Source organism: Melanotaenia boesemani, chromosome 15 (genome assembly GCF_017639745.1).
Source record: "Melanotaenia boesemani isolate fMelBoe1 chromosome 15, fMelBoe1.pri, whole genome shotgun sequence".
NCBI lineage: Eukaryota > Metazoa > Chordata > Actinopteri > Atheriniformes > Melanotaeniidae > Melanotaenia > Melanotaenia boesemani.
This window is the reverse complement of record NC_055696.1, coordinates 5,803,196-5,827,484: the sequence shown is the minus strand read 5'-3', so window position 1 is coordinate 5,827,484 and position 24,289 is coordinate 5,803,196. Positions and strand designations below refer to the sequence as shown.

At 37.6% G+C, this 24,289-nt stretch overlaps 1 protein-coding gene across 3 annotated transcripts in view; it reads left to right on the top strand.

Annotated features, from left to right (window-relative positions):
• The window catches only part of LOC121653842 (seizure protein 6-like), a 131,499-nt gene that overhangs the window by 74,489 nt on the left and 32,721 nt on the right, over window positions 1–24,289 (top strand). For all 3 annotated transcript variants that reach the window (XM_042007539.1, XM_042007540.1, XM_042007538.1), the window contains exons 2-3: window positions 3,394–4,143; window positions 5,192–5,313. In XM_042007539.1, coding sequence (XP_041863473.1) covers window positions 3,394–4,143; window positions 5,192–5,313 — 872 coding nt within the window. The remainder of the gene's footprint in view (window positions 1–3,393; window positions 4,144–5,191; window positions 5,314–24,289) is intronic.

The window sequence follows — 24,289 nt, the reverse complement described above, 5'->3', positions numbered from 1 at the left end:
AGCAAATGGTAGATCTGGCAGTTAACGGGTTAAATGTGATGCACCAAAAAGCTACAATCAATTAAAAGCTTCTAAATGTTTTATGAGATCCTGTAGTTTTTCTAAGTGATGGAAATTTGTCTTCATAGTTATAAAAAAACTAAAATACTTGAGACTATTTTCAGAGCAGTGCAGTGCACATGATGTAAGCGTACACAAATAGGTTTCACTAAAATTTAATTCAAAATACAAGGTTGTGTGTCTTTACTGCAGGATGTTAGGACACAAAAGATTTGCACATTTATAACTACATTTACAACCGTGCCTTTCCTCCCAGGTCCACATACAATCCTCAGTGTGTTATACTGACTGCGCTGACAGAGGAAATGTGACTACAGTACATTTCATGTGAGGCACTAAATGGTATTTTACTGTCTTTGTGTCATTGCCCAGAGTATGGCAGCAGTAATCTAATTCTATTATGGCAATTACCACCTTTAATTTATGAATAAGCTCTAATTAACCAGCTTCGGTGTTGAGTGATGTGATGCAGGCACGTGCATAACCTCGAGAGTGCGTGACATGGTTTCTACTTTTAGCTGTTGGGTCTACAGTACTCATGAAGTCTAACAGAAGTGCAAAGTAACAATGGCTTTCACTTAAGTTACCATCTGCCATCTGTTTATTATTTAATACAAATCTTGTCACAAGTCTGGTCACAAATGGTTTGAAGCAACTTGCCAGAGCGTCATAGGTTATGAGAGTGTGACATTTCATGAACCTGACACAGCACATCAAAATGGCTTTGTTATAAAAGCTGAACCCGCTTATCACAGCACATCTGTACCTTATTGGAGACCTTCAAGCACAATAACTGTAAATTAATTTTTCAGTGAGGTGTAGTTTTCAAACGATACATGGAAAGGATTATGGTATTAGAGTACTCTTCAGAAAATGGCTTTTGTTATGTGTCTAATATTATAATATACTCATGCATTAATAAGGAAACATTATTTCTTTTCACTGATTGAGGTGGAATCTTTTAAACCATTTAATGAAACAGTAAATGCAAATAATGATTGCTTACATTATCTTTTTCTTTTTCAATTAGAGGGAAATTGTGCAAAGCCAATTAAAATATGACAATAATATTAATAATAATAATAAACTAAACCTGTAAAACCACTACATAAATATTCAGTAAATGTCACTAACATTTAATTCTGTTGAACTATAAATGGCCAATTAAGCTTCAGAGATCAGAACAATATAGTAGCAGTGCTTCTTTTTTTCTTTAATCACCAGTGAGGTCTCCCACCTGCACATATTGATCCTGTATTGATCTGTGTATGAGAAACTCTAGTTCAGCTCAGTCCTCCATCCTCACTCTGCACTCGATATTCTGACTGAAGGACAGCAGCTGGATGGTTAAAATCTGCAGCACCCATGGAAACAGCAGGGAGAAAAAAACAGAAGGCAGGGGAAAGTTTAGAGTCTGATGCAGCAATAAGAATAATCTTGAAAAGAAACATATACAGTATACATGCATATATATGTTTATATATAAACCCACACTATTATACAGTAGCGTGGGTTTGAGATTTCTCTGTTCTTTCCTCGTATGAAAGGAGAAGAGGGGTGCAGTCTTATACACTTCAATCATTTATACAGACCTCTCATTAAACTCTTTATTCTCGCTGGTAGAGAGACATGTCAAATGTGCTTAGTTTGCTTTTATAATGCTGTTTGGCTGCTCTTGTTGTGACAGAATAAGGCTACAAGGAAATGTTTCTATTCCATCTTAGAACATCAAAAAGTCTTTGAATTGCTTCTGCCGCCAAGAAAGATGAATGTGATGTTGTCTCGTCTGTCAGTAAAAAAATGTAAAACCATGTGTCAGTTCTGTCAGCATGGAACTGGCTGCGTAATAAAATTGTTTACTCTTCCTCTTGAACAGCCTGATCAAACTTTTATTAGCTTGCTGGATGGTGCTAAAATGACTCTGCATCAGCAAAATTGTGCAGGGGCTTACAATTACCTTCAAAGTTTTATGAGCAAAACAAAGCTTCCCTATGGCTGAGTTAATTCTAACATCTATTTAGACATCACTTCTTTTTTAATACCCTAAATGCCTGTTTCCAGTTACAGGAATGGCTAATGAATCAATATTTTACAAGGTGAAAATGGACTAGCTGGTACATTTGGCTAACCATTTTATTTTAAATGCCAAGAAAAAAGCTATCTTGGACTACCCCAAAGATCAGCCAACAAGTTATAAAATATTCTCGCTTTAGCTTTTAAAAGAGGAGATTAATAGGGGGTAAATGATTGCACAAAAATGGACGAGGAAATGCCAAGTATGTTTATTGAGAAACACACCTGAGATACTCCAGCTGTGCTCCCTCAGTCAATACTCGTTACTGTTTTACCATTCAAATTACCTTTCACATAACATTTCTAATTACATCAATGTGACGTCCAACAGGGAGTGCTGTTATAGAAACATTCGCATTGGGATATCTCACTCATTTGCTGCCTGTGTCAACAACATCCTTTCATCTATGAAATCTGCTGGCAGCAATTCTGCCTCATTAAGACAAACCGTCACCCCAAATGCAAGCTAATTAACTTGTCAAAGTAGACAGCATTGTTTCATGTAGACATAAATGAATGGGCACATGAAAGGATGATATCAAACCTCTCATTGTTTTCACTACCTTTTCATCTTTAGTTGTTATGTATTCTATAAATATCTTAAATGTTTTGTCTTACATCTGTTTTGTTGCATTGAGACAATATTTACAGTGTGTTAAGTGTATTGTGAAGAATTTACTATTTATTTAGTACTAAATGAAGATGAACTGTGAAAATGTACATACTGTGAAAACATAGGTAATTAGCCAATGTAAAATGTGCTGCAAAGATACAGAAATTAACCCTCCGCTTATGTAGGATTCAAAATAGTTTAAATTTAAATTATTAATTGAATGATATTAACAAAAAATAATTTTATTTCATTTAAAACATTTAAGGGTTAAAGCAAAATTAGCGAGTGTGGGCTCCACTGGGTCCAATAATGACCATAATGTGCAGTCACTGAGGGGCAGCACCATCTGATCTGGCTCTAATCTACATATTGCCTGCTTCCAAAATATCAACCATGGCTGTTCATTTGCTTTTTATAAATTCCACCTCCTGACAAGTGCCATTATAAAATCACACTCAAAACCAAATTTATAAAGGACTGATCAACAAAAACAAATGCGTGTAAAGACAATATTCAAGAGGACGGCTCTTGCTTCACTCTGCATGAATTTTGTGGTTTGTAGACTTGAATTGTTATTTTTGTGGTTCATTAAACTGAAAGATGTTTGATTAATAAAGTCATATTACCTTTCTTTGTTTCACTCCCAGGTCTAAGGGAAAGTAACGGCATCAGTGGGAGAACACTGGACTCGAACAGAGACATCTTTACACACTTTTCAACACAAGACACAGAAAGTGAAGTCCATTCAGTTACGACAGCCTCACCGATGAATATACCGAATCATCAGCCTGTCTTCAAGGGTCTGCTGCTTCACGAACGCCTTCTTACAAGGGATTTCCAGGGGGACCAGCATTTTTTTAGGAAGGATGGCTCTGTAGCTGCATATCCCACCATTCCAGGCTCTCCATTTGCTCCAAATGCAGGAGATGCTGTCACTCAAATTGTTGCCCATAAGGATGCCCCAGCCTTCTCAGATGTTGCCTCTACTTCCACTGCAGCTGCCACCTCCCCACTGACTACGTTTTCTCCCACAACACCGGCGCCACTCATGTCTTTCCCTCAGAAGAAGTCAACTAAGGAGAAAGCCAAAGATGGAGACAAGATGGAGACAACAACAGGCTCCATCACTACTCAAATGACACCATTTATTAAAGGAAGTGAAAACAACCCAGTGGCTTCCTGGTCCACAGGAGGAAGAAATTTTCCCGTAGAGTCCACACTTGCACCTGTGTCAACAATAATGGAGAAAGGACAGCTGAGGGAAACAACACTAACAAATGAAACCAGCCCAGATTACCTACTCCCCAAGCAAACTTCACCCACTCAAGAGGAAGGTACCACAACGGCATCCACAACTGTGATCACAACTACTACCATCACCACCATGCAAACATCAGGTAGGCATGTTCATGTTTTTCTTTGACTTTTGGAGTTATAGCACAAACCAGAACATTTGAATAACTAACTTCTGATATGTTTTTTCTGATGGAAATCAGAACTGAGTGTCTTCCTCCTATAAATATATACAGGGTGTCCATAAAGTCTCTTTACAACAACAATAATAATAATAATAATAAAAATAATAATGATAATAATAATAATAATAATAATAATAATGATGATAATAATAATAATAATAATAATAATAATAATAATAATAATAATAATAATAATATATTACAAAAGCAAATGACAAGGTATGTTCATCAGTTTTGTTCTACGTGCTCATTGGTTATTAAAGCTTTTAATCATGTTTCATTTGTGTATTTCTGTATGGGCTGCATGTTCATGAGTTCGTAAAACAGCCTGGTGGATTAATAGGGATGACCCAATTCCTGCCCACCTTATTCACCTGATATCACTCCACTGAACTTCTTTCTATGGGGTTGTGTTAAAGATATTATGTATTGAACAAAGACAAGACATCAATAACCTGAAGCAAAAGATGCCGATGCCATCATTGATGGCAGTGGCAAATCAGGTACTGTCTTGATGTGCTTCGAGCCGCTAATGGTGCACATATAGTAGTGTATTAAATGAGATCTCTTCCTCATTTTAAGTTGTCTATTCATTTCATTTTGTAATGAATTTGATAAACTGTAAAAAGACGTTATGAACACCCTGTACATCCCAATGGCTAGGAAAATTAGACGTTAGGTCAACATCACCTCTGTTTATTTCACATTCTGCACACAGGTATTCGTCCTGCTACTAGGGATAACAGAGTTGCTCATGTGTCAAAAACAATCAGATTTTTTTCCTGATGTGTCCTGCCTGTCCTTTCCACTGGTCGCAGAGGGCTGAAGGCCCAGATAAGCGGTATCAAAGAGGATATCTGCAGAGATAGTTGGAGGTTTGCAGGGGCACAGAGACACAGGTGGGCTGTCAGAAAGATCAGTGGTCTGGGAAAAAGGGAATCACTTTTCTTTCTACTGTCTCCCACAGAGCCATGCAGCATGAATTTCACTGACCCTGAGGGGAACATCGAAATCTTACAGCAACTTGACTCTGGCATGGAGTGCAACTACTTGATTACTGTCTATCTGGGATATGGCATTGAAGTTCAGGTCAGTGTTATAGCTTCACTCTAATGTTAGTTATGTGAAATGATTTTTTTTATTAACTTTTTAAGTTCAAAACTGAACTTTTAAACCTCAAAAAGTCCTCCAGTCCATTTGAATTGATAGTTTTTGACCCTTTTAGTTGGAGCTATAGGATTGTCTACAGGCAGCAGGAGGGATTGTACATCTTAGAAAACACAACTCACAAGAGTGTTTCTCAAGTGGAGCAAATATAGTTGTCAACTGTTTCTTATACAAGCTATATCATCCTCCTAATGACGATAGCATCATTATAACATCAAAATATTTATAAAGAAGCACTTTTTAACATTGATGAAATGGGACCTCTTTAAACACTTTTTAATAAATGGTTAGAATTTGGGCAATAACACTACTTAGTTATAGGTTTAAAAAGAAATAAAAAAAAAATAAAAAATCAGGTTGAGATTGAAGTACATTCTTTTTTCTACATCACTTTGCCACTTACGTGCAGCTCTTCTCACAACCACTGGAGGTTGCAGATTATTTAAGTGTAATATTGGGCCATAACTCTTTGCATTAACTACTGATCTATGTAGCTTATGTGACTCCCAAGATGACTCCAGACATTGATGCCTTGGTGTAAAGCTTTGTGTGTGTGTATGTGTGTGTGTGTGTGTGTGTGTTTCTGGATGCTAAGCCACCTCCACAGATCAGTTTCACCAGATACTCACTATAGGACATTAATCAACATACACCAGATATTCTTTTGCTAGTTTTTCTACAGTTTGACAACTTATTTGTGGTAGCAGCTGTACTACGCAGCGCTTCAGATTTTGCAGCAGGGGCAATAATGCCAGCAAGCCAGTGTGACTTAAGCCTTGTTCCATCAACAGGTCCGGGTCAGTATGAGACGTGTTGGTAGGCATTTTTTTTTTTTTTTTGTTTTTTGCATTTCCACAAACCAAAAATATCCGATATTCTTGCACCCAGTATATCCGACCGTTCTACTTCTTTGGGACCCTTCCACTGATTCTCAGTCTTACTGATCTGGAGCTTGGGGTGCTGCAATCTTTTGATTGGTTAAAAGCGTCATCAATTCTTGTGCAACTCAGCACTAAGAAAAAAGCAGCAACAGTGTCATGTGTAAATATACTGTGGATTTTTTTGTTGTTTAAAGCAACATTACAAGAAGAAAGAACACAAACTGCTGGATTTCTCCATTGACATTCTTTGTTGCCCTATGACATCAAGCTATTATATAGCTGATGCATCTATTGCTATCCACTTGATACACCACCTACCGGGTAAAGACACAGCTGGCTGTGGAAACGCAACAGAGATCAGGATTTACCGACCCACACCCCACCAAACACTCCCCTACTGACCCTGACCCGTTGGTAGAAACAGGGCTTTTAACAACAGGGATTTAAAACTACTTTGTTGAATATTAGCCTTGCGAAACTTCACTCGCTTTCCAACAAAACTGATAAATTGTTGATAGTCTTGCAGACAAACAGGGACCTTCCAACTCTCTGGCTCTGTGTTACATGGAGACCTGGCTGAAAGGAGCCATCCTGGACAGTGCATTACCTCTAACAGGCTTTCAGTTGTTCAGAGGGGCCGTATCACTGAGTCAACAGGGAAAACAAGAGGTGTCAGGTTATATTTTTACATCAATGAAAGTTCGTGCAAAGATGTAACTTTGAAGAGGCTATGCTGCCCTAACTTAAAGGTGCTCTTCTCCAACCTCAAACATTTGTGGAGTTCTCCATGTTAATTGTATTAAATGTTTACAACCCTTCTTAGGCCTATGCAAGTGCAACACTACATGAGCAACATAAATACAGACAGCAAATAACATGCCCTACCAGAGACAGTATCACACTAGACCACTTCTACACTACAATAAAGTGCATATTGCTGAGTTCCCACAGCAGCCATGAGACTTGCTGATCACTACCTGGTTCAGCTCATCCCAGCCTACAAGCAAATGCTAAAATCTACCAAGCCTGTTAAGACTGTGAAGAAATGGACCAACTAAGCAGAGCAGGACCTACAAGCCTGTTTTGACATCAGTGATTGGACTATTTTTTAAACTGTGGCTTACAAATAGGGACAAGTTCACTGACTGTGACATCCTACATCAGCTTCTGTGACACGTATGTCCCCTTCAGGACGATTTAACATTTAGCAGTGACAAACCATGGTTTACAGTGGAACTGAAAAAGTTTTGTCAGGCTAAAGAGGAAACTTTCCAGAGTGGAGACAAAGTCTTGTATAACCAGGCCAGAAACACACCGAGAAAGAAGATTAGAGCAACTAAGAAGAGCTACCCTGAAAAGCTGAACAACACAGCTTTCTGCAGAGCATTACAAATCAGAAACCTTCCACCTCCACTTTTAAAGGGAACCACCAACAGCAGCTGGCTGAAATCCTAAATCTGTTTTACTGTAGCTTTGGAAAGGGCATTATTACACCCTTTAGCCATCATGCCCAGCTCTCCATACATCCTCCCATGCCCTCACCCTCAACCGGTTCTCAGGATCAAGGATGTAAAACAGGGGTAGCCAACATTGGTCCTTGAGGGCCCCAATCCAGCAGGTTTTCCAGATTTCCAGGTGTGTTGGAGCACGGAAATCTGGAAAAGCTGCCGGATTGGGGGCCTTGAGGACCAACGTTGGCTACCCCTGATGTAGAATGATGAAAATGAAGAAGTCTGTCAGCCCTATGAGAAGCAAAAGGCCAATAATTCAGCGGACCCAGATATATAATCTCACCCACTTGCCACTTGTTCTCACCAGCTATCACCTATCTTCACTGAAATCTTCAACAGGTCATTGTTTAAAGTGCACCACCATTGACCCCATCCCCAAGAAACCCAAAATCACAGAACTAAATAACCACAGACAAGTCAATTTGACATATGTGATCATGAAATCTTTTTGAGAGTGATTTTAGTCCATTTAAAAACCATCACAGGACCCCTACATTTGCCTACCAAGTAAACAGATAAGTGGATGATGGAACTGACACAGGACTGCAATACACACTGCAATGTTTTGACCAACAGGATTCAGTTTGCAGTCTTTAGTGCAGTATTTAACACTGTAATCCTATATCTCTTCCTCTCCAAACTCATCCAGCTCTCCACACCATGCTCCATCTATCAATAGATCATCAACTTCCTGACAGACATGCAGCAGATAGTGAAACTGAGCAACTTCAAATCCAGCATCAGCACATCAGCACATCAGCACTGGTACTCTGCAGGGCTGTGTGCTGTCCCCATTATCAATCTCCCTCTATACTAACAACTATTCTTCCTCATAACCATCTATGAAGCTTCTGAAGTTTACAGACAAGATCACTGTTGTTGGTCTCATCTAGGAAGGAGAAGAGTCTGCATGCAGAAAGGATGTCGAGCAGCTGGTTATTCAGTCAGTAACAATAATCTGAAGCTGAACACTCACCCCCACTCACCATCCAGAATAGCACTGTGGCAGCTGTGTAGCCATTCTGGTTCCTGGGCACTACTGTCTCGATTGTACTGGAAAAAGAAAGAAAAAAATAAAAAGCACAGTAGAGACTTTACTTCCCTTTACCTCTGCCAACTAAGGATGTTCAACATGGCACAAAAATTATTGACCTAGTTATACTTAGCTGTTACAGAGTCTGTCCTGTGCACTTTTATATTTAACTTGTTTGGTTGAGCTGCCAAATCAGACCTGTAAACTGCAATGGACAGTCCTGGCTGCTGAGAAGATTATTGGTGCTCATTTGCCTACACTGCAGGACTTGTATTCCTCCAGGATGAAAAAAGGGCAGGTCAAATAATTTCAGACCCCTCTCAACTAGGCCGCTATTTTTTTTTAACCTGCTGTCCTTTGGCCCATGCTTCAAATCTCTGAGCACCAGAACATCCAGTGTACAGGAGCAGCCTCTTCCCACAGGCCATTGCCCTTATTATTAACAGTTGACCAACTAACAAGTAATAGGGCTACTTTACATCTCTCCTGACTGTTGTCCATGCAAGCAGCTGGAGTCCCTACACTGTACAGCTTTGGTTTTAGTTTCACTTGGACAATATTTTATATAGAAAGAAGGTTTAGTCTGTATATGACATATTTTATTTATCAGCTGTTTCAGCTATGCTCTACATAGATGTTCTGGCTGTATGCATCTGTTCAAATTCTTTCAGAAAATTGGCCAATTTACATCTCTCTATAGTACTGGTTACTTATTACAATTAAATTAGCATACTTCTTATAAATACCTTTGACATGTGTGATTTATTATTTATTATTACTTTAGCTGTTTTCCAAACTTATAGATTTGTCTCCACCAGTCCACAGGGTATCATCTAAAATCTCCACTGTGCTCCCTAGTTAATTACTAACTTGTTTTGCTATGTGATGCTTGGCAGGTAAAGAACTGTGGTTTATCAGAGCCTCAAAACAAACTCTTTAGGGAAATGTGGCTGACAGAGGGTTGAAAGAAACACAAAAAATGAAAAAGTAAACATAAAACTAAACCTGCAGGCTATTAAACCTATAATTTTATCAGCAAGCTAAACTTCAGTGAAGCTGAAAGTGTGGAATTGTGCCAGAGAGACACCACATTAACAAAACAAAACAAAACAAAACAAAACAAAACAAAACAAAAACTAACAAAAAAAACAAACAAACAAAAAAACAATAAAATAAAAACTTTTGTTCAATGTGAAAATATTAATGACTGCAACTTTAAGTTGAACAGGGCTTTGTAAAGCACTTATCAAATTAACATAAAGTTGCAAAAGAATATTTTGCCACAGAGTAAGTGGCTCTGGTATATTTTGGTTTAGTTTCAGCTAAAGCAGTATTTGCTGGTGTTTGCGTGGGTTGAGAGAGATAGACAGGCAGTGAATTACTTGGGCGAGTGGGTGGATGAGGGCGCAAGAAATGGGGTCTGTCTCAGGTTGAATGTTTGCTTGGTAAGTCTCTTTACAAAAGGTTATAAAAATTAACTGTCAGTACGGAGCGCATTACCCAGCATTTGCAATTCCTCAAACGCCTCATTTACCGCTGGAGACTTTAAAATGTGTGAGCTTTGTCTTGCTGCCTCTGGAGGGCTAAGATAAGTCTTGACAGAGTATATGTTTGAGAGTGTGCTGTTCTCCGAAGGCTTCCTCTGGGTAACTTAAGTAAATCTTGAACCACTTATGAGCAGACACACATTTACCTGCATACACTCTTACATAGTCACATTTGTTTGATGTATCAGCTCTTAGCTGTCACAACTTCTCCAGTGCATTTGGCAGAAAGTTTCTTCGGTGACTTTAAAGACTTGGAACCATGCTGGGTGAAGAACTAAAGGGGAAACCATCCATTTCAGTACAACCATGTGAACAGATGGAGGGCACTGTCGCTTCCTCCCAGTGTTAGCTATCTGATGGCAAACAAAAAAGAATGAGGAGTCAAGGTCTCTGTTCCATGAGAACACATACACTGACTAAAGATGTTGGAGGCAGGAATTTAAATCAACCATGTGTCATACCTTCTCACCAGCAGTGAGAGTTTTTTTTGCTGAAAGCAATCCAATTTCACAGTGTTCACACAATGTTATCCAAGTCAAAATATATCAAACTGGCATTTTGACTTTTTACACTCAAGATTTAAAGTTAACTTTGGCGCTGAATTCCTGTATTTACTTTTTCTGCATGTAGGACACAGCACATAGAAAAAAAAAGCACCTAATTGTATGTTTAGGGGTGCAAAGGTTTCATACTGGGGTGGTACCCTCAAAGATACTACTCTTGTACCCTCAGTAAGGGGTACTTATTTGAACCTTTGCAGTTTGTACCTTACAAAGACCAGTAGTGTATCTCTAGTCTTGTCTTGCACTAATCTTGTACCCTAATTTATAAGTAGAAAATGGCCCCCATCATAGACCAAAAGGAAGATAATCAGAGACAATGTGGGGCTCAGTGTCTTGCCAAAGGAAACTTTGAATGTGGGAGGTGGGGAAACCTGGGCTCAAACCCCCAACCTTATGACTAACAGATGACCTCTCTTCCTCCTAGGGTTCAAGACACCAAAAATTAGGATAATTAGGATGACAAAAACAAGTTGAAAAAAAATATGTATATATATATATATATATATATATATATATATATATATATATATATAGAGAGAGAGAGAGAGAGAGAGAGAGAGAGAGAGAGAGAGACCTTTTTGCAGTAAGATTGCTTTACCTTTTCAATTCCTGCCTGTTATTTTCTTAAACAAGCATCCCTCTATAATTGACATTTTACCATTTCAGCCTGTGACAAAGAGAGAGATAGCAAAAAGAAATTCCATGACTTGCTCAGCATATGTTTCTTCTTCAATTACACCTCCTAAAAACCTGCGGGTCTCAGTGGAGATATAGCCCAAATCAATAATGGTTAGCCATTAGCTCAGCTAAAGCTGCAGCCTCAATGAGCATGTTGCTGGTTATGCAGTGAAAAATATGCTGTTAACTGCTGTCTTTCTATAAGGTCATTAAAAATTAATCCTTATAACTTGTTAAGCAATATGCATTGAGAACAAAAGGTTTGATTTAATGTTTATTTATAAATTTAATTATTAATAAAGCACTCTAAAGGGAATATTTAATCTGTTATTAGTCTGAAGAGCTTTTACACAACATTCAACAGACTCCTTAATGGGTTACATCAAACGGTACAGACATAAAATTTTGCGACTTCTTAACCAAATATTTTGTAAAGACTAGCAGGGACTTGCATATGAGTGGGGTAAGTAGTACTCTGCGTTACATTTTTACAGAAATTATACCTATCCTTTAAATGGCAGTAATTATCTATTAGTCACTTACCCAATGGTTGGAAAAACTGTCTAACTGGTCTACTTGTAGCCTGCCCAGGTTGTAGGTTCTGCTCCAGGTATAAAGGATCAGTTTCCTCTGCTGAAACATAAACAGAAATATATTTTTATTGTTATTCTTCTACTTCCATGTAATGTCAGGCCGCTGAAACTATATGTAATTTACTTGACCCTAGCCAAGTTGTTTTTCCTAAATCTAAATCAAATCTAATCAAACTACGAAAGCAATGGGAAAATGATAAAGAGAACAGTCTTAGAAAAAACAGAAAAAAATCAGACTGGGTAAAATAAAAATAAATAAATGAATAGTAAAACTCAAACTAGGGTCATTTGGTTGATAGTCTTAAATTTATTCTAGAAGTTCAGTTGGCTTGGTATTGATTGATATAATTTACTGTCCCAACCACAGACTGACGCTTCACTGACAACTCACAGTTGATGAGCCATAGAGAGACATTACAGCTGGAGAGCATGTTTGCACTTTGGCAGCCTTCCTTAATTATGGATGGGAATTCACATTATAGCTGACAGTCCAGTAGTTTGCATAGACAAAGCAGGGTAACTAAATAAAATGAATGGTCTGGAGGACAGTTGATTTTTATTATATCAATAGTTAATTAAAACTTTATTTTTAACAGTTTTTTTTTTTTCTTTTGTACTCAGAGACCCTTTTGGAGTCTGATCCAGAACATGGGCAAAAAATAAGCACAATCAGACCTTTCCTGCTCTTAGTCAATACTATTTTTAGCTGTCTGGCAGTTTGCGGCAGGAAGGTGATAAATGTATCTGGAGAATTTACTGCCTTCAGCTTTACAGTTCAACCCCTCTAACAGCAGATAATGCATTGCTCCAGCTGGTGATTCTGACCACATTATGATTTATTTGCTGAATAACTGTGAGAATATTAAGAGGCTGATGCAGTACAACTTTCAGCACAGAGATAAATAATGTGACAAATAATGAAAGCATTTTCATCAAAAGGCGTTGCACTTTAGTGCTCTCTGCTCTTTGTTATTAATGTAATTATGTGTGGTGTATCTATCATGTATTAGATGTTTATATGTAGAGAGTGTGCAAACCAAGTCTAAGGTGTAAACTATTGATTTTGTCTGACATTTTCTAGCTATTATATTTAGGTTAGAAATTATGAATAGCATTAAAGGCAGAACTGGGTACTGTTTCAGAGAGAGTTTGTACTCTGTACATGTATGTAAAAGTGGATTAGGCATACAGTATCTAAAGGACATCATACTGACATACTGTAGCCATTTCCTCTTCTTTACCATATCCACTTTTGCAAAAAGGTGTTAGAGCAGGACAGATGGGAGTTTTATAGAGCAAGGCTGCAGCATTAAAGTCCTTAAAAACAGTTTCAGAGCTCTTTCATTTGATCAAATAAATCTGGGTGGGTGGGCTGGCTATCAGCCCCTTCCAGGCCATCTGTCCTGCTCTGATTTCTTCATCTTTTCTGCTCTCTGATCTACCTGCCTGGGTCTCGAGGAGTTACCATCTGAGGCTTTGCATAGTATCTGACTGGCCTGTTTCATGGAACATCCTGCACTCCTGCTAAAAGAGAAAGTAATGCGTAGGAAGCAGCGGGAATAGAAGTCCATACAGAAATTCTCCCACTGCCAAGAAGGCTGATGACAGCAGTGTTCTGACTTGCTGACAGGCTTAAAGCCACATTATTCAAAAAAGATGGGAAAGGATTTTGAGATCAATACTCTATAATTTTTTCCTCTTCATCCCTCTTAAACTTTTCCTACCTTGTCTTTTTCTTACTTTTTTAATCCCATTTGACACTCTCCTATATTTTATTGATTTTCTATTTTGTTTTCTCTCTTCGGGTCTGCTTTAGTCAGTTCAAATTTCAGCAGGTGACCTGGGAATTAATTATGTTGTAATTTATTAAAAAGAATCTTGCTGGACTTGGTAATCTCATTCTTTGTAATTAACCACTTTAACCAAGTAATTATTTAATTCTAATTTGCAGATTGTGTTGTTGATGATAAGGCAGATGTAATATTAGGACTTAAATAAGTATTCATATCACAAAGTAACTTGACCACAAATTTGTATTATCTTTAATGCATTTAATCCAGCCAACGTCATACATTTAAATGTAAAACAAAGTGACAGAACAAAACTTTTGTTTTGGCTGTTAATTAAATCCTATGAAATATTAAACCATGGCCTTGAATCTCAGTGGAGAAAATTAGAGCTTCCAAGTTTTTCACACTGAGGCAAGTGAACTGTCTCACAGAATTCAAAACAAATTGGAAGAAAACTTAACAACATCTAATGAGCTGAAGGCTAAATGTGCAAATGAATTACACCCAAGGTGAGACTTTTTGAGGAGGATCATCAATGAAACACCCCTCTAAGGATTGAGATGTTACAGAGCATGCCAAGTGTTTACAGCTAATCCTGACTTGAGGGTTAACGATTGGTATTTGATGCTGCCTCTGCGACCATGCTCCTCTGACTCCAATCAATAGTCATGTTAATAAGCGGCACCAATACTTGACACACAGGCCCCTCTCAGTGCTGGTTGAATTGCTGTATTGATCCTTGTACTCTCATTTTAATTCCTGTATTTCTTACAAGAAAGAAAAAAAAAGCTCCATTTGAGGGTGGCTGATGAGTGAGAAAATTATATTAATTTTGTTGGTGTTCTGTGGCCACATGTGCTCTCATTATATGAGAATACCACAAAAAAATTTACATTTCCAACAAATGCAGGGTTAACACTTGAGTTTAAGCAGAATTCACTCTTTAAAATTCACAGACAAATATAATCCTTCTTTTTCACCTTTGACACCCAGTGAGTCTGGTTGTTGCACAGACAACACAGAACACTGCAGATATGTCACAGAGAAACTGAACCTGACGGAGTAATGGAAACCAGGACAGCCTTGCTGCCTTTAATCAACTTGAGATGAGGCAAAAGGAAACCTTCATCATGCTGTATTGTAGGCGAGTAAGCCAGGACATAAAGATGGCCAGTTTGATCTTGATGAGCTCTTTAGGGTGTCAAGGCTTTGCCGAGATGAGTTTTCATGGGGCCCAGCCATCCTGAGAGAAAAGCTTTCAGGTGACACTAATTGCTCCTCCACCCAGCTAGCTGTCATAAAGAAAGAAGATTGTCTGGCAGAGGGCTAACTTCTCTCTAGCTCTTTCAGCATCATGATGAAGATGGGAGTTAAGATGCACGCTGGAAAATATGAGGAGTAATGAGGAATGCATGAATTCAAATCTATGCAAAGATGCACAGTGCAGCAAATAAACTGAGCTGTCAAGGCCCAGGAGATGCCATAGTGAGTGAAGCTGATTTATCAGGATGCAAAGATCCTACCTCAGTGTTTCATGTCTGCTTCAATGAAGGTGTCTGGAAGAAGTAAAATTAGAAAAGATGATCAGTATTAAATGATTGAATCTGGTGATCTCAGGAGAATAAAGTGGTATCTCATTCAGCTGAGACATAAGTGACAATAGTATTGTGTTCATCTGCTAGCACCAGCATGTTCCCACTAACATTCAGCTTCTGCTGATTAGTTAGAATCCATTGTTTTAGATGGCAGGGAAATCACCCTGGCTGTTTTTTTGTTGTTTTTTTTTAGAGGTGAATGTTCAATTAAGATAACATTTCTCTCGTAATGAATACTGTAACAACAGTTTTTTTTTCTTTTTTTATATGAATATATTAAGAAATACACAAAAACACCACCTCGATGTGCTGTGCCAAGATTATTCAAATGCAAGCTAGAGATAGAGGGGCTATGAGGAGGGCACATTACCAGTATGTTCCACCATATAATCCAGTGGGTTTTTATCATGGTAATGATGACACTGCAGCTGGTGAGTTCAGTGGCTGTTGATTCATTGCCCCTAGCAGCTGGGTCATTCATTTTCCATATATTGTGTTACTGTATCATTTTGATTACATACGGCTCATTTCTGCCTCAGCAATAGCTCCTGTGAGTCCATGTAAATGTTCATTGCAGAGCACCACCAGATGTTTTCAACAATAAAACATCAGTCAGTTTAGGTCTCAGTGGATAGTTTTCCAGCACATGTAGATAAATGAATATATAAGCAAATAAACATGATACATCATCTGTGAAAAGTTTGGATTTTTTTGACGGATTATTTATTTTAGAGCCTTGGGAGGAATGTTTGCCTCATTACTTATTCCATATTGGACCAGTAACTAGCTAATTGCATCATAAAAATGATTCGGCTTATAGCATTCCTCATGTGGGCCAAAGGGGGACTAACTAAAATGCCTCAATCCTAATATATCAGCAGGTCTGGATGCGGTGCACCCACACACTCTGAAAGTTTGTGCTGGTCAGCTGTCAATGTTCTGCATTTCATCTTTTTTCATGTCCATGTCTGTATCTAAAATCCCAGCAGTGTGGAAAACATCATGTGTAGTTCCTATTCCCAAAAGAACCAATATGAGCATCTCTCTGTCAAAGCTTAGACCCATAGTCATGATCTCACATATTATTAAATGCTTTGAAATGTATGTATGTTCAACTTGTTAGTAAGCAGTCTGACAATATTTTAACAAATACAGGAGCTCCACAGGGTACAGTTTTATTTTCACTTTACATCACTGATGACAGGGCCAATCAGCCATCCTGCGTGCTGCACAATTACTCGGATAAAAATGCACTTGTGGGTCTGCTGAGCTGAGGCGATGGCCGCACTTACAAAAGAGAAGTGGAGTCATTTTTTAAATTGACTGTGGCAAAAATAAAATAACAGATTAATTTCAGCAGGAAGAAAGAGGGTCCATCATTAGTTTGCATTAAAGGTCAACAAATTGTGGTTGTTTAATCCTATGTACCTTGGTGTCCTGATGGATGACAAATTAAAAAAAAAAAAATACAGAAGTTGTCCTCAAGAAGGCTCAGAAAATACTCTTCTTTCTGGGGAAACTTAGTTCTTTTAATGTAAATAGAAACCTTCTTTAAGTGTTTTAACAGGGAATTTTAGCCAGTGTTCTTTTCTATGCTGTGCTGTGTTGAAAGAGCAGCATTTGTGTAGATCAAAAGTTGATTAAAAAAGCTGTGATGAGTTTCACCCCTATTTCTCTAGACAACATACTAGGTAAGAATGAGTTTCAAACTAAAAACTATTTTTTTTCCAGAGAGCCATCCTTTATACAACATATTTAATAGTCTTAAAAGCTCTTTTAGTGAATATCTTGTTATGCCTCAGTTTTCTAGTGAACATTTTAGAAGATCTTTTGTTTCTGCAGTTGTGTTGAACCATGTTTTTAGTATCTATATTTTTCTTGGGTTTTTGTTACAGTTTTTATATTAAATTTCCCCAATCATGGATTAATGAAGCTTGTCTTATTTCATCTCATCTAGTCCCAGATTAAACACCAGGCCAGGTAGCTACTGATCAGGTGGGATAGGATGGATCTCTGCTCACTGTTCTAATAGTTTAGTTTTGCAGCTCACTACAAGCCTTCTGTTCTACAAAGGTTGTGGATAATACACCAAGTTTAAGCTATTAAAATCTCCAAATAATGTTATCCTTTCAAACTTTCCTCAAGATATTTTCTTCTATTGTCCATATGCAATGTGCAATTCTATGACTGTCAATTGTACTGTGGCCTTGCGGGATCTGTGTTCATTACAGTGGTTTGATTGAAAAAGCAGTGACTTGAGGAAAGAGATGACCTTCTCTCTTCTGGTCCTCTCATTTATATTAGTGCCAGGAAAAAGAATTATTGGAGGGGGCCACGGGAAAAAAGGAACACTTGAAGTAAATGTGTACCTTCTTGGAGGACAGTGTTGCATTTCTTCCATTGTTTGGAGCTTTCTCCATTAGCAGGGAAAAAAGGAGGAAAAAGTCATTCTCGCTTCCCTCAACACAATTCTCAAAGTGGAACAGCATAGATTGTCTGATAATGTTGTGGTTGGTGCAGAAGTGTGCTTGGTCAGCCAAATCCTCAGTCCCACAAATGTGCCTGCTGAGGCACAGATTCCAGCTACAACTTACAATAAGGCTGGTCTCATTACCGTGCAGAGCAACATGCATGCATGTGTGTATACATGCACACACATATATGGATGTACAAATATGTATGTGTGTGTGTGTGTTTGTGTGTGAGAGAGAGAGAGAGAGAGAGAGAGAAAGCGAGAGAGAGAGAGAGAGAGAGAGCATGTAAGAGAGACATTGAGTAAAAAGTCCCTCTGGGCATTTGGCAGCAGCACTGGTGAAGATAAGGTAGTCTGAGGTCTCCTGACATGGCCAATGATTCATAATTGAGGCAGGACAGCTGTTGCTGGCTCCACTGACAGGTCCCAGGGTGGATGACAGATGATAGGGCCCTCCGGGACTGAACTATCTATCAGTCCAAATGTTCGCTGTCCACTATCTGCTCACCTATCCTTCATAAGCCTCCCTGGTATATGTAAACGATGTGGTTACAGATCCACAATCTGGTTGAGCTTACTGGATATGGTTAATAAAGCTTTAAGGTGTTAATGCAGTTACTAGTGCAGTAATACAGTACTCTATTTGGCAATTAGACTAAAATGAAAATCAGTCAAAATATGTAACTACAATCAAAGCCTCATTAACAGTTGTTGCTAGCATATAATGTATGGAAAACTTATGATCTGCCAGTATGATACACCATAGTACTAGTTAAAACTTCCTGAGCTTGGTGTATTATTATGTATTTTATCCATTTTATCCCAATAAGCTATTTTAATACGGCACTTTTAAGCAGAGCTACAAAGTCATTCCCCAGGGGGTGAAAAGAAAATCAGAAGAAATAAATAACATCAGAAGTAAATGAACTAAAACAGCAAAAGCAAAAAAAAAAAAAAAAAAACTGTATTATTTATAGACCACATTTTGAAAAGAAGTTCAGAGCAAAGCTCTTTACTAAGACATTTAAAGCTGTTAAAGCAGAGAAAGACAAGAAACCCATAAATAAATAACTGCAGCACACCCAATTTACGCAATTATATGGTCATATTAAGAATTAAAAGGGCTTAAATACAACCACAAGGAACACTTGAAATATTCACATTCTTTTTTTTTCCATCAAAAACCTCTTAAGATTTTTAATAAAAAGCTACAAATCTGAAGTCTGTGGCTTTTTATCTATAAGACTCATAGTTGGTTACCAGCTGAAGCCTAAGAATGATTGAAAGAGTCCCAATCACTGATCAGTGAGGGTAAACAGCCAAAATAGGGCTGAGCGAGGGGTACATTTTTCTTTTTTCATGTTGATTAATAAAGATAATTACCACCATATATGCAATGAAATTAACAAGGCAAGTACGACATTTAACATGTTTGTTAAACTTCAACAGTTTGTTTTGAAGTGAAACAGTCACAACAGAGCGAGTGTGTGTTTTTTGACAGCTCTTTGCGGGACATTTTCTAAACGCATTGAAGATACAACAGCAAATACCTTTTGTATCATCAACAAGATTTTCTTGTAAACATGTTTTGACATGGAGACCACAACAAGACATAGTCAACAATAATTCTGATGAAACACTGGATAATTGCAAGTACAACTAAATGCATGTAGGGATACACAAGTTAAGATTTAACTGGTACAGCTGTTTAACCTGATAATACAAGTATTCGTTGTAATAATATTATGATTTTTACCACAATAGCAACTTGCAATGGAAATTTACAGGAGTGAAAGTTACCTCAAGAAACTTGCTTGTGTACTTGGGTAGCAGTGCTCACAGCAGGAACTTCAGGCTTTCTATTCATTCCATCATAAGTCATCTGTTTTTGAAATGGTAGATGAGGTTTATTGTGTTTCCCAGCTTTTTTGGTACAAGTCGCCTGGATATCTTGCAGCGGATATTGCTTTGCTGTTTCTCCAGCTTTAGAAATCTTAACCAATTTAAAATCGCAGATATTATGACCTCCTTTACCACACTTTTCTTACCTATAGGAGACATTTGACTCTCCTCAGAGTCACTATTTTTTATGTTTCGTAAAGAAGCTAGACATAAAAAGCCTGTGTGAGCAGGAGTATATTTCTTTTCACTTTGTACTGTGCTGTAGTCTAAAAGGTTGCTGCTAAAAAATGAGGGCTGCTATAAGTAGAGCACTGACTAATGTTTTTTGTTTTTGTTTTACTGTTCTGTTCTAGTGAGATATTTAAAATGCTACCTACATCAGAAAGTAAATAGCGAAATCAGTGGCATAGAAATATGAACAAATTTTAAGATTTTATATTTGTACTCAAACAGCAGAGTTCATTCCCAGCTGGAACCACAGGAGCAAAATCAACAGCAGTGTATCACAGGTGTTCAGACAAACAGAAATTAAATGTAAAAAAAGGGGCCTTTTACAGTTTGACAACAGCAGGAGACTTTGAATTTAAACAAAAACATCTTGATTTTTTTTCTCTAATGATTTTTGGCACACAGGACTGATGTTAAAACAGCTAAATATCTGTTATTAGCATAATGTGACATTTCTAACCATCTTGTATGAACATCTGAAATCTTAATGCAGAGAAAAAGATGTATGCACCAAATGAATTGTTTCCTTGCACATTAAACATCCTCACAGCAGTAGAGATTGATGTCATAATTTCAAATACATATTTTAATACTTAATATGGCTTTACAAAGGTGTACATTTCCAAAAGAAGTTTACTGGAAATTTCTAAAGTCATTTCAAATTCATATACTGTTAGCAAATAAAAAGATTCCGAATGGAATCAATGAACACTTATAAGACATTTCAAAATACTTCATAAGACATTTAGAACAAGAAAAAATATGTAAAAGAAAAACAAAAGCTATAATTTTGAATTATAAACAGACAACACTGAATATTTGGTTGGGGATGGACTGTGACAACATCAGGGATATTCTGCAGCTTTGTAGCTGCAGAATATTGACAAAATAGCAGCCATCTTTCACTGACTGGTTGGTCAGAGCATAATGGTGGAGGCTGCAGAGACATCACAGAATTAGTTAGAAAAAGACTCAGAAAAAAAACTTAAAAAAGATAAATGACTAAATAAATGACCAAATAAATAAATAAATATCTTGTTTAGATATATTTACGCTTTGCCACAGATCTAATGATTTAGAATTCAGAAATGAGGCACAGTAGCATGTTAGCTACAGTACAACAAGGGTTTCAAGATCATCAAAGAGGCCTCCAGGGTTAGAAAGGTTAACCACCAGCCCATACAATTAAAAACAGGATAATTTAGATTTTTTTTTCTCTGCAAGACTCTAATTTTCTAAATTTGCCAGATAAAATTGCAATAAAATAAAAAAAAAGCTGTCTTTCAGTCGTACTACTTAAATATGAATGTTAACATTAAGAAGAATTACGCAGCTGTCCATTGGGGAGAATGATGAAGTCATAAGGTGGGAAGAAGCCAAAGTAACCTGATTTGAAAAATGTTCAGGTTGTCTAACTTAGAATCAAAACAGTGCTTAAGGCTTTGTTATTGCTATTAACTTGCAGGACTGGCGAATCTTCTAAGATTCTGAAATCATGTGACATTCAGAAATTTCAAAGTGATGCTGATTTTTGTTTGTGTGTTTGAATATAGGAAACACACACACATACACACACAAACACACACACACACAAAAAAAAAAAATCTGCTTTTTTGTGTTTAAGTGTGGTGATTAACAAAATGGAGAAGTAAATAAATAATCCATCAAAGAAGCTGATCTTGTGGATCATTCCAGAAAAAGTCACCTCTAAGCTCAGTCCCACAGTGTCTATTAGCCTTCCTGCACCCACTGGCAGCTCCTGTTTCACTGAGTGACAGTTAAGTCTACGTGACCAAATTCATTTTGCTGCCACCTTTGTGGAATAGGGCTCATCCTGTCCTGTGTCTCAGCTTTTCCATGCTGGTGCTCTAACACTCCTGCACACATATTACCTCAGGGACACCAGCCTATGAAGGGCAAACGCTTTTCTGCCTCATGGCAAACCTGAGCCCACTGACTATGACAGCCTTGGTTTTGAGAATGTGCCAGGAATTCCACTACGAGATGATACAGATTTGGCAGAATTGGATGTGATGGGGCGAATGTCTCTTCGGACAGATTAATTCCCCCTCTGGTCCAAAGTTGGTTTAAAACAATCATGTTCTGTGAGCTGTGACAAGTGTTATAGATGTATTTTACATGGTTTTTAAAATTTCCATAAATTTTATACATTATTTGCATAGATCTCATTATAGTGTGTTTTAGTTCATTGTTTTACAGGCCAGCCCACAGCGCTCTGTATTCTCATGACTCCTTGAGTTGTTTTTGGCTGTAGCAGCTGTTATTTAGAAGTAAAAGCTATTAAAATCCCACTGTACTCAGTAACTACAAGAGCAGTACAGCTAAAAAGTAGCTAAACATTCAAGCATCTAGCAGCTAAATGACATTTAAATTCCCTCAGCGGTTTGGAAAATGCTAAATCTGAGCTAAAAGGAATCTACAGGAGTTTTACAAGTACTCCACATGTGAATATAAAATATTTCAATAATAATGTCATTTTATTAATTATTTTTATTCCTTTTAAAAAGGAGTTTTTTCCCCCCATCCACTGTCACCCTCTGCCTCATACATGCTCAGGAAAGGGGGATTGAATTGATGTCAAGATTCAAATGCAATCTGTTGGTTTTCCTTAGCTAGGCTATTATTGATAATTGGCTTGAATAAATACTGATTGGATTTGCTGTATTTTCTGCAGATCTTTAGCTTTGATGTTCCAACAGTCCCCCAGTAAAAACAAAATAAATAAAAAAATAAATAAATAAATGAAATCACTGGGTGAAATAGTGTTAAGCTGCAAACACCGACAGAAAGAGTCGAAACCAACAAGTTTATGTGAGAAAAAAGCTACCATTAGGACATGTCATCCCATGTAGTTGAAACAAACCAACAATCATAACTATGAAACTAACAGAACAAATAAGAGGAACACAAGAAAGACCAAGGTTGGATTGCTATTGATGAAATGCCATCAAACCCCAGTGCCATTTTAGTTGTCTTACAAATGCAAGGTGAAAGACTTTTCTTTTGTCATATAGAATAATAATCATGACCCTCTGTTGGAGCAGCATTCCTATTTCATAGTACTACAGGGAATGAATCCAAAGGGTGTCAGTACTCCATTATTCAGGCGGTTTAACTACATGCAGTACTCCTGAGATTCCTTCACCAGATTTAGCTACAGATGCTGCTCAACCTGTTGAAGACATAAAGCAGGGCTGACAGAGTTGCTTACAGGCACAATGAGAACACAGCAAGAAGATGAATCATTTGTGCAACAAACCATAAGTAGAATGACCTAGTCAGTACCTACAATTACTCAAAAACAGTTTACAGTTCAGCAGTAGCTTAACAAAGAAATGACTAAACTGTATACATCACTGTATAATTGTGTTGGTAGACAAGTAAGCAAAGTAACACAGCAGGTGACCTAATTTCTCAGTACAACATTGACATATTAAACTTGGTCTTAAAGACACAACTGGTGCTTAATCAAGATCTCCTCTTGCATGAACTGAAGATTCATAAAGCAAGGCAAATTTATTTGTATAGCACATGTTATGCATAGTAGAAGATTACTCAACGTGTTTTACATATAACATTAAAAGCATTACAGCAAGGTGCAGAAGAGGCATACATTAAAGAACATAAGGAGAAAGAAAATCATATTAAAACATAATTCAAAAGGTGGGCAACATCATAATACAATCATATAAAACAACTAAATTAAGTTAAACTGACAGCACTGGGGTCCTAGTGGTTATGCATGCCCATCAGGATGGCATACTTTCAGTTAATGCACATGCGTAGCACAGAAAACCTCTAGTGTCCTTGCACTTTGGCATACAGAAAACTGCAAATCAGCATTTAAAAGCCTGTAAACCTTATCTGGGCTGTCTTCACTTTACTTATTGCCATTGAAAGGGATGAAATGCTTTCCTCTGTGCACTAAAACTATCTTGTGGGCAGCTGTTTAGTGTCACCTGTCTGGTCGGGTGGCTTTGTGACCTAAATTAAACCCACTAGTGGAAGGAATTTCTTTTTCTATATCTGAATCTGTTTTGTCTCTTTACATCTGCTTCACCTTTTCTATATCTGGATCTCCAT